At 36.2% G+C, this 11,244-nt stretch overlaps 2 protein-coding genes across 3 annotated transcripts; both read left to right on the top strand.

Annotated features, from left to right (window-relative positions):
* Window positions 1-1,287: 1,287 nt before the first annotated feature.
* LOC132266688 (tubby-like F-box protein 5) lies at window positions 1,288-4,332 on the top strand. 2 transcript variants are annotated; one of them, XM_059767652.1, is made up of 5 exons: window positions 1,288-1,605; window positions 2,198-2,588; window positions 2,682-2,769; window positions 3,228-3,351; window positions 3,478-4,332. In XM_059767652.1, the coding sequence occupies exons 2-5, from the start codon at window positions 2,241-2,243 to the stop codon at window positions 4,148-4,150; spliced, it is 1,233 nt and encodes a 410-aa protein (XP_059623635.1). In that variant the 5' UTR covers window positions 1,288-1,605; window positions 2,198-2,240; the 3' UTR covers window positions 4,151-4,332. The 2 variants fall into 2 exon arrangements, with proteins under 2 accessions (XP_059623635.1, XP_059623634.1); XM_059767651.1 differs by having other exon boundaries at window positions 1,289-1,605; window positions 3,222-3,351.
* Window positions 4,333-7,161: 2,829 nt separating this feature from the next.
* On the top strand, window positions 7,162-11,039 carry LOC132266687 (laccase-11-like). The gene is made up of 6 exons (XM_059767650.1): window positions 7,162-7,362; window positions 7,486-7,637; window positions 7,817-8,061; window positions 8,167-8,295; window positions 8,926-9,849; window positions 10,609-11,039. Exons 1-6 carry the CDS (start codon window positions 7,255-7,257, stop codon window positions 10,737-10,739), a joined length of 1,689 nt encoding a protein of 562 aa, XP_059623633.1. The 5' UTR covers window positions 7,162-7,254; the 3' UTR covers window positions 10,740-11,039.
* Window positions 11,040-11,244: the final 205 nt, after the last annotated feature.

Raw genomic sequence — 11,244 nt, 5'->3', positions numbered from 1 at the left:
AAAAGAAAATCATAACTAATCAAATCTTTGCTACTTACATTATGTAATACAGTGAGATGACACCAAATGTTTAATAACAAGATTGTTCCAAAAAGGATATTCTTTTAAAAGGATCATTCCACAAGAAGAAATTGATAAGAACAGAAATGGGTCTCCCATCACCTCCCACACGTGGTCCATACAGTCCTGAAATGGAGCCCACACCACACCAGCACGTGTGGCTGTGTTTTTTCATTTTTGGGCTCTATCCTGGCGCGGTCCAGTCCACCACTAATTGTGGTTTTATTGGCGAAAACTTTGACCCACACTAGGCTCTCGTGGGCCTTATTATACTGTATACACACATTCACTTGAATTAATTATCCAGAATTTTAAATCTCTGAAAATTGTAATTACAAGTTGTCATGTTACTTTTTTACCCATTTCTAATTAATACAGCTTAATGTTAATTCGTTTCAATTTTTTTTTCCCCTTAGAACAGTGTATATACACGTATCATTTAAGTTAAGAGTGCGGTTCAAAAGCGAGACTTTAAAAACTTACTTTATGAATCTCTGCCAATGTTGCGGGCTATTAATTAGTTTCAAATGCTTATTACTTGATAGTTATAGCATGACTATGTAACATGTATTTTTTTTTTTTTTCTTTATAATTTTTGAAAGCATAACAATTTAAAGCCTGAAATTTTCATAATTCAAACTAATTTATGTGACTCGGGTTGAAGTCATGATAATCTCATTAATATTCCTAACAACATGATAATATTAATTCATACTTACAAAAAATTAGTTAAATTTTGAATTTTTTATTATTACTAAAAAAATTGCTTTTTAAGGAATAAACAATTTCAAGAATCATATCATTTTCTATACACTTGCCGGTGAAGAGCAATCCAATGCATTCATACGACAACAATATAACACTACTGCAATTTATTTTTGATAACACTAATGGGCAACAAATTATACCAATTTGCAATATTATAATACTAATAAATTGAAAAGAGTTGTAATATAAAGTTCAGAAACTAATTTTCAATCTAAGAATCCAATGTACCATGCCAATTTACTCCTACTCTGTATTAAATTGAGATATTGTGTGTAATCGGACGGTCTGGATGCACTCGTTGGGTGATATATGTGTGCATTTTGGATTTAGGTGGGGCCTACTGGATTAAGATTTTGACTTAAAAATTCCAGCCACGTGTACCATTGAGATGCATTTATATCTGTACGAGTGACGTATCCAACAAGACTACGTTTAAAAAATTTAGGAAAATTAAATAAAAGATAAAGTTTCGGATTGAGAGAGGAACTGAATAAGAGAGAGAGAGTGTCCCAATCCACAATCTGAGGGCGTAAAAATTGGGAGCTTTATTGAAGCTTTGAGTGCGCGTGAGCTCGTGACCTCTTTTCTTTCGGTGGAGGCGGTGTTCGTGGCGGCTACGGTGGTTGTTCCGGCGATGCGAGTCCGATATGGCATTCCGATCTAGGGTTTCGCGGCGGTCAATGGAGTCGGTGAACATGGTCGCCATTTTCGACTTTGGCCGTGTTTCTCCGATCTGACATCTTCCATCTCGGATCTGAGCGTTTCAGAGAGTTCTAGGTAATTCCTCCACTTCTCACTGCTCTCTAGTGTCGCTATTTTAAGCAAATTCTACAAATTCTGCATTCCGGTCTTCGTTAAAACAATTTTTTCTCTTTTACTTCTCAGTTTGATTTTTGATTTTTGTTTTTTTAATTCCATCGTTATTTGTTTACGATGTGATGTGTTGTCTACTTGTCGTTGCTAATTTTAGATCAGATCTTTTTATTTGTATTATTATTATTATTTTTTTTCCTGCTATAAGTCGTGGTGAGTTTGGTGGATCAAATTTCATATAATTGTTGGCATTGTTTGTGTTTTTATTTGAATTTTTAGAACAAATTGTTTGGAAATATTGCAATGACTTGACAAGAAGATACAATAAATTATATAGAATCAGTGAAGTTCTAATTTTTCTGTGGATGTGTTGAATCATTCTTTAACTAGGTATCATATTCATGCTTGCAAATGGTTCCTTCAAAAAATTGTTGTGCTTTGTTTTATTTATTCTAAACATTGGAATCTGCAACTCTTAGTCAGATCTGCTTTTGTAAAAGTAGATAATAGAAAGAGAAAAGGTAGGATTTTTATTTTGCTTTTGATGTGTTTGCAGTTGAATAGTTGAAAGAAAGGATTGATTTTTATGTTTAACTGAGATGTCCTTCAAAAGCATTATTCGTGAGCTGAAGGAGATGAAAGATGGGATTGGGAATATATCTAGGCGACGGGGAGAAGGCAAGCATTGGCGCAACAGAACCCGGTCGTATATTGCTCCTGATGTGGCCCCATCTGAACCTATTCAGCAGGGGCAATGGGCAAACTTACCGCCGGAGTTGCTTTTGGATATAATTCGGAGGGTTGAAGAAAGTGAGATGTCATGGCCTGCGAGGACCACTGTTGTTTACTGTGCATCAGTTTGCAAGTCATGGAGGGAGATCACTAAGGAGATTGTGAAGACGCCAGAGGAAAGTGGGAGACTCACTTTTCCCATTTCATTGAAGCAGGTAATGTTTTGTTTCTCTCTTTATTTAATAAATTGTTATTATTATCAGTTTTTGATTATAATGTTTGCCTCTTTCACCTCCTAAATAAAATAGCCTGGACCGCGTGATGCTCCAATTCAGTGCTTTATCAAAAGGAGCAGAGCAACTTCCATATTTCGTCTGTACTTTGGTCTGACCCCTTGTAAGTCTTTTTTATCCTTTCATGCTTAGTTTTTCATTAATTGATACTTTGGTGTTCCCTTCGATTGACTGAATGAAGATCCTCTGGAACTTGTAACTTGTGTATCACAGCATTGTTGCGTAAGATGATCACGTGGACTACTGTTTTTTATGTTCCTAAGCTTAATGACTATTTGAATCTTTTGCTGTGGAAATATTGGGTCTACATATATATCATGTTAAATTACATAACATTTTATTCAATGCATTGCTGGAAACCATTAACATATAGTTTGTTCAGTTTAGTGGCATTGTTTGAATGAATCATAGTTTAACCTAGTTTTGGAGTTTTGTTGCTTCTTATGTAAGTTAAGAACACAATCATGTTTAAGAGATGTGGTTTTATGCATTGATGGAATGGGAATTTATTAGCCGTTCGGAGGTTTACCATTAACCATTTTACTGAATTGACAGCTGCAGATGAGAATGATAAGTTGTTATTGGCGGCCAAAAAGATCAGAAGAGCAACAAAAACATACTTTGTGATATCTTTGGTTGCAGATGATTTTTCTCGAGCCAGCAACACATATGTTGGAATACTGAGGCAAGTCTTGGCCACCACATATGCTAATTATATTTGTTTGATGGGTCTCTTCCTCCGCTCTTTCTTTTACCATTTATTTTTTGTTTTATGACCCCAACCAATATTTTTAAAATAATATTCTTCCAGGTCTAATTTTCTGGGCACCAAGTTTACCATATGTGACAGCCAACCTCCAAACGATGCTGCAGTTCAATTGAATAGTCGGTCAAGTCGAAGATTCCATGCTAAGCAAGTGTCTCCAAGATTACCTGCATGTAACTATGATGCAGCTACCATTTCCTATGAGCTGAATGTCCTCCGCACAAGAGGGCCTAGAAGAATGCATTGTGTCATGCATTCAATTCCTGTCTCTTCAATTCAAGAGGGGGGCACCGCCCCAACACCGACATCGTTCCTCCATTCCTTTAATGAGAAGCATTCTCCCTCACCAGCCTCAAAAGAAAAGGAGTCAATCATAGACTTCAGCTCCTCAAGCCTTGCAGAGCCTCCGATATCTGTCCCAGTTGCTAAACAACCATTGATACTTAAAAACAAGTCTCCAAGATGGCATGAGCAGCTACAGTGCTGGTGCCTAAATTTCAAGGGTCGTGTTACAGTTGCTTCTGTTAAGAATTTCCAGCTTGTGGCAGCTGTTGATCCTTCTTACAACGTGTCAGCTGCAGAGCAAGAGAAAGTAATTTTACAGTTTGGAAAGATCGGAAAAGACATCTTCACCATGGATTATCGCTACCCACTTTCTGCCTTCCAAGCCTTTGCAATCTGCTTAAGCAGCTTTGACACTAAACCAGCCTGTGAATGACTTTCATGTGGGTTGTAAATTATGATAATCTTTTGTTAAAGTTGCTTCCGTAAAATCTGAAGTTTATCTATTCTCTGCATGGAAGCTCCTCATCATGCACTGCCACACATTGTAATCGAAAGTTTATCAGTGCAGTGACTATTTTATCTGCTAGCAATTTGGATCAAATATGCATTTTGTAAGTGCTTCTATATTTAGCTCTCTGAGGAAATTTTTGTAATGCTTTTCATGTTGTCCCATCACTTTTGCATTACGAGTAATGATATTCATGCCGAAGAACGGCCATTTCGTTCTAACCATGGTTCACGGTTGCGGTACAACGGATTCGGGCGAATATCGGGGTAAACCGACCGTGTAACGATATTGGACCTTTAAAAAAGGGTTACGAACCGGCCGATATGGCAAACCATGGTTCAAACTCTTTGGCTTTAAAATCATTATCCATCCTGATAATGGTTATTTGGATGCATGCCAGATGTACTTCTTTTGATCCAATTAATTTTTGAAGGTCTCCTTCACAGTTTTTTCCTCATATTGTCTCATCATAGGCTTTCCTCAACAGCCTGAGTTCGTGGTAACTTTGGCATTAATGTCCAGACTTAAGATGGAGATTGTTTTGTTGCCGTATCTTTTAGCTATTTAGTGAATGTAGAGGTGTCCTTTTGTAGTTCCTTGAGTTGGAAAGAAGTTTTCTAGAGGACATAGACTGTGTGTACTTTATATAGACTCTGAACTTTTGGCTAGAGGTGTGCCCTTCATTCACAAGTTTTGCTCTTGCTTCCCTTGTAGCACATGACATCCATATATCTTTTCTTGCAAGAACTGCTTGTCCTAGTATCCCAGTCTTTGTCCTCTGTTTGGTGCTCATTGGTTGGTATACAGTGCATTGTTTGGATAAGCATGAGGGAAAGGAAAGCATATCATCAGTTAGGAGATTTTTTTTTTTGTTTTTTGTTTGATACTGGTAACTTTTCCCCTCGTCAGGAAAGGAAAAGATAAAAATTCATTATGAAAGTAGAAATTAAGCAAATAGAAATTGTATTTTTTTTTTTTTGTTTTGTCTCTACCAGCCTTGAAACCTTGAGATGAGGCTTGGAAGTCGAGATCCAATGTTACCATGACAAAGGTAGACAGTATTACACAGTATAAATGCGCGCCAAAACGACACGGTTTTGGTGCATAGCATGGAGGCCAACAAAACGAGATCATTTTGGTGCACAGAACCCCTTCGCACAGGACATGGTAGTGCAAGTTTAAGCATATGGTAGGAGTACCGGACAAAATGGAACAAAGTGCTTACCAACGGGCTAACGGTACCAAGTTCCTACTTCTGAAAGGAAGGTTCAAATCTTAATGGAGACGTGGGTATGTGAGTACCATTAAGGAAAAAAAAAGAAAAAAAAACTTGGGTCCAATACCAAAAACTGGGTATCAATTGAAACTAATCCATATATTTTGAATGTTTGATTCCAATCAAACATTAGGATAGAAACATTAGGCCCTAAATCTTTGAAAACTCTAATGATTGGATTATTGAAACCAATTTACAATATTCAACCCTTAGAATACCTGATAGCGCCTAACAGTGGACTGAAAACAAATGTAGATGTGTAATTCAACATGACAAATAGACAACCCATTTGCTTCGTAGGTCCTAATACCAAATAGTTTTTTTTGATTGACTTTTATGTGGGCCAATTTCTTTTCCAATCCACGTCACGTTTATATGTTAATATCAATTGAATTTTGTGGTCTAAGCTTGCTTTAGACGGTCGTCACTGTTAAAAAAAAAAAAGTTTTTCATTAAAAGAATTTATTTTTTTCCATTACTTTTATAAGTCTGTATAAAACTGTCCCTCAGTCATAGGTCATGACACAAAGTTATATAATTTTAGGATAATATCTCGTATTTGATTAGGATTAGTTTGGTGTGATAGAATAAAATAAAATAAATGTGAAATGAAATAATTTTTATTTTTATTTTTATTTTTATATTTGGTGTCAATTTTAAAGAGAGTCGCTACACTTTTAGGTGGGATTCCAAACTTACTTGATAAAAAATTTCGTTACCTCATAACCCTTTTATAGTGATGGAATCGAGTGAAACACCGCTGAAGGGCCCACATTCAATAGACTTGGCAATAGCAAATACAATCATTTCTGAAGCATCCGAGTAAGGAAAAATATGTATTTTTAGTATATAAGCCTTTTGAGACACACACGCACGTATATATTGAGGTATGAATTGGTAAGTGGCTAGTCATGAATTTGAATACAAATGAAAGTCACAGAAGCTTAGAAGTAAGACTTTCTTTGAACTATTTATTTATTTATTTTTAAATACAAAACAGTAACAGCCACAAGTTTTCTTGCTTAATTATAAAAAAGCCTCCTGATTACAAAATTTCCCTTTGGACATCACTATCTAAATATTCTTCCTTCACCTTAACGGTAAAGCTCAGCAGAGCATAAAGGTTAGGTTGGTCTTATGTACCTCTCATACCCAAAATGGAAAATTGTTATATAATTCTAAACTTAACATACTATTTACAAAAATAAAAATAAAATAACTATATACAAAATTGCCAAAAAAAAATAATAATAAATAAATAATAATTTACTTTTTAATGGAATCCACTACTCTCAATTGGCATGATATGGTCCATCCACAGGAGGGATGAGAAATTATTATATGGACCTGACTATTGATCACGGCCAATCTTTAGTTGAAACATAAACAAAACAGTTGTTTACTTGGCGAATAATGATTGATCAGGAACCAATTGTTCCGGGACTATATAATAATTTGTCAAGAAGAGATTCCTCCTTGGACAAACATTGTTCATAAAAAATGTTGCTAAAATCTTGTTCTAGGTTAAAGCTGGTTACCTAAGCCTTGAAGTAAGTCAATGGCCTCTTTAAGTCCCAATCATTATGTTGCTTACAAGCTTGGTGACTCACAATATATCCCCTAAATCATTCTCTACCTAATGAGATACATCACAATTCACCTTAACAAACTGATAGCTTAACTTTGCCTCTTCACATTTTTCATATATATAAGTACCTTAGACTTCACCACCTTCCATGTAAATACTGCAACAATGGCAATCCGCGGCACCTTCTTCTCCGGTCTAACACTTCTTTTCATTGGTTTTCTCGGTTTCGTTTGCATCCCTGCCGAAGCTGCCACAAAGAAATACCAGTTTGACGTGAGTTGTTTAAGCTCATTGCCATTTTCATGATCTCATGCATGTTTCTTAAATTTGCTTATTCCTCTCTTTGCTCATATTCATTTTTTTATTATTATTATTTTTTATTTTTTATTTTTTCAGGTTCAAGTGAAGAATGTGAGTAGGTTGTGCCATGCGAAACCCATTGTAACTGTAAATGGTAGATTTCCAGGGCCAACTATTTTTGTTAAAGAGGGAGATAGAGTTCAGATCAACGTTACAAACCATGCACAATATAATATGTCCATTCATTGGTAAGGAATCGAATCGAAGACATATAAGAAGGAAATCTAAGAGAACACGGTCTGCTTGGTTCAGCTTTTTTCTTTTTTCCTTTTTTTTTTTTTTTTCGAAAACAGAAAACTGTTTGTATTAAATAAACCTTAAACTATATCTAACGATTTTTTTATGGCTTTTTGGTGATTTTTTGTAGGCATGGATTGAAGCAATATCGTAATGGTTGGGCCGATGGTCCGGCTTATATAACACAGTGTCCGGTTCAGACCGGGAGTAACTACGTCTATGACTTCAATGTAACAGGACAGAGAGGAACATTATGGTGGCATGCACATATTCTTTGGCTAAGAGCCACAGTTTATGGTGCAATTGTTATCCTGCCAAAACAAGGAGTCCCATTTCCATTCCCACAGCCAAACAGAGAACAAACTATTTTGCTAGGTGAATTTGAAATTTCATTTCTAAATTGCTAATTAGTTCTGATCATAAAAGAATTATAGGAGATTAACTTCTGCAATTTATTATTTTTGTTTAATTTTGGTGCAGGAGAATGGTGGAATACAGATGTTGAAGAGGTGGTCAAGGAAGGGACCAACTTGGGCGTGCCGCCAAATATGTCTGATGCGCACACAATCAATGGCAAACCAGGACCACTCTTTCCATGTTCTGAAAAATGTAAGAAATATAACCTTAAAACACTTTTTGTTGTGCCATGTTATGACTGAATAGGAGTGAAAAAAAAAAAAAAAGAAAAAAAAAAAAGCCCCTTTTATTAGACACTCTACCCAATATGGTATTGGTTTATTAGTTGTGAGTAGACTCGATACAACATAGGGCTTGTTTGGTTCATTTTTGTTTTTGTTTTTTTGAGAATTCTACAAAAAAATTAGTTGGTTACAAAAATTAGTTGTTTTTGTTCATTTTTGTTTTCTCATCGTTCATAGAATACCCATTTGAATCGGTTACAAGCTCACATGGAAATTCCTCTTCCTTTAAATGATTTAGATCATTAGCCATTTGTTTCTGAAAACTATTTTTTTAAAACTCACTTAAAAATGACTTGAATTTAAAGAATTGTTTGAAGTAGTTCTCTGAGAAAATATTTCCGTTTACTGAGTTATCCAGAACTGTTTTTAGGAAACCTAAGAAAAACATACCCTTAAGTTGTTACTTACATTCTAGAACTTGAGTTTACACACTTGGCAATTTGATCTTTTACTTGGAATATGAACAATCTGTGGTATTTATGTTGTTATTGATTGTTCTAATGACTATATATATGATCATTCCTTTTTCTTGTTTCAGACACCTTTGCCATGGAGGTTGAACTGGGGAAAACGTACCTCCTGAGGATAATCAATGCAGCTCTCAACGACGAGCTCTTCTTTGCCATTGCCGGTCACAACATGACAGTAGTGGAGATCGACGCAGTCTACACTAAGCCATTCACAACGCAAGCTCTGCTCATTGCCCCAGGACAGACAACAAACGTTTTGGTCCAAGCCAACCAAGTGCCAAACAGATACTTCATGGCTGCAAGGCCTTTCATAGATGTTCCAATCCCCATAGACAACAGAACCGCAACTGCCATACTGCAATACAAAGGCATCCCCAACACAATTCTCCCGAAACTCCCCATTTTGCCAGCATCAAACGACTCTTCATTTGTGATGAGCTACAATAAGAAGCTCAGGAGCCTCAACACTCCAACCTATCCAGCAAATGTGCCACTAAAAGTGGATAGAAAACTGTTCTACACAATTGGATTGGGGAGGAACGATTGTCCAACTTGCGTTAATGGCACGCGACTCACGGCTTCTCTGAACAATATCTCTTTTGTGATGCCTCAGATTGGGCTTCTTCAAGCTCATTACTTCAACACAAAAGGGGTTTTCAGAACTGATTTCCCGGACAAGCCTCCGACTCCTTTCAACTATACTGGAGCACCACTCACTGCCAATCTCGGCACCATCCAAGGGACTAGGCTTAGTAAGATTGCCTTCAACTCTACGGTTGAATTGGTTCTGCAAGACACTAGTCTCCTAACTGTTGAGTCACATCCATTCCATCTTCATGGCTACAACTTCTTTGTTGTTGGAACTGGTATTGGAAACTTTGATCCTGCTAAGGACCCTGCAAAGTATAACTTGGTTGATCCTCCTGAGAGAAACACAGTTGGAGTTCCCACTGGTGGGTGGACAGCAATTCGATTTCTAGCTGACAATCCAGGTAATTAACTTACGAATAATGATAGTAGTTCGAAAGTCAGGCATATCCGACTGATTTATATGAGTGAGAAATGACGTCATCAAATATAATGATGCCATGACGTCATTCCCTACCCACATAAATTTAGTCAGATGTGTCTGAATGTCGGACTCTCTATTTTTACTCTTAACTTAAATAAAGTATACCAAATATGAGAAGTATTATATTTTTTTAGCCATGCACTGAAGTTGAAATTTTGAATTTATAAAAGCAACCTTAGCGCAATAGTAAGATTACTCTATTGTGACTTAGACAAGTAGATAATAGGTTCGAAATAAGGAAACAATCTCTCTGCTTACTAAGGCTGTGTACATTTGACCCCTCCTCAGACACTGCAATGGCGGAAGTCTCGCGGACTAGGCTTGCTACTTATAAACTTTAAACTCTTTTGCTAGAAGTACTAATACTAAAAAAGGATGTAGGACTTCAACTTTTGCTATATATATCAGGCATATAAAAGGTTACCCTAGTGCATAAGGCTCTTGTCATTGCGAGGTCTGGGGAGTCCTAGATGTACACAGTCTTATCTCTGCATGCAGAGTGACTATTTTTCGTTTCAAGCTCGTGACCTCCAGCTCACAATGAAGTAACTTACTTTTGTTATATATATCAAGCTTCAAGCATGTATAGTCTTCAAACTTGTGTAATTAGATTGCATTACATATATATATAGGTGTAACTATATTGTGTATGAAATAATTAACTTGAGAGATTATGTAGGTGTTTGGTTTTTGCACTGTCATTTGGAGCTCCATACTGGTTGGGGACTGAAAACAGCATTTGTGGTAGAAGATGGACCTGGAAAAGATCAAACCATTCTGCCTCCACCAAAGGATCTTCCACAATGCTAGCCGTTTGATTAAACTTTGCTAAAACTCAAAAATTAAGGGCCTTGATTTGTTTGTACAAACACTTTATATATGTTTGACCTACAGTTTGTTTTATGCTTCCTGCAAAAGTTGTGGGAGATTTCTTGAGGATCATACGTAACTGAGAAGAAGTAACAGTTTGGGAAATTGTTTGAAGCCAGAAATGTAATAAAACCTCAAGCAAAGCTATAATGGATTGTTGTTTCCTTTTTTTAATATACTGCTTCTAATTGTAATTAAGCATTTATTGAAAGTAATTATATCATTAATTTACTTGGAGCATTCTTTTACCTCATTGGTTATTCTTTTTGAATCACACGCTCAAATAGTTGTCCGCTGTCAATCTACTTTTAATAAAATCTTTGTTTTCTGTAGGCCTCGTTTGGATGGGAAGGGTATAGGGAAAGAAAAGAAAAGAAAGGATAAGAAATGTTGTGTTTGAATGGAATGATTTGAGAAGAAGAAAGGATTTGGAATTGGGATAATT

This window comes from Cornus florida, unplaced genomic scaffold (assembly GCF_030987335.1).
Source record: "Cornus florida cultivar Cherokee Brave unplaced genomic scaffold, ASM3098733v1 CherokeeBrave_3.0.0_Hap2_Chr07, whole genome shotgun sequence".
Taxonomy (NCBI): Eukaryota; Viridiplantae; Streptophyta; class Magnoliopsida; order Cornales; family Cornaceae; genus Cornus; species Cornus florida.
This window is presented reverse-complemented; position numbering and strand designations above follow the sequence as displayed.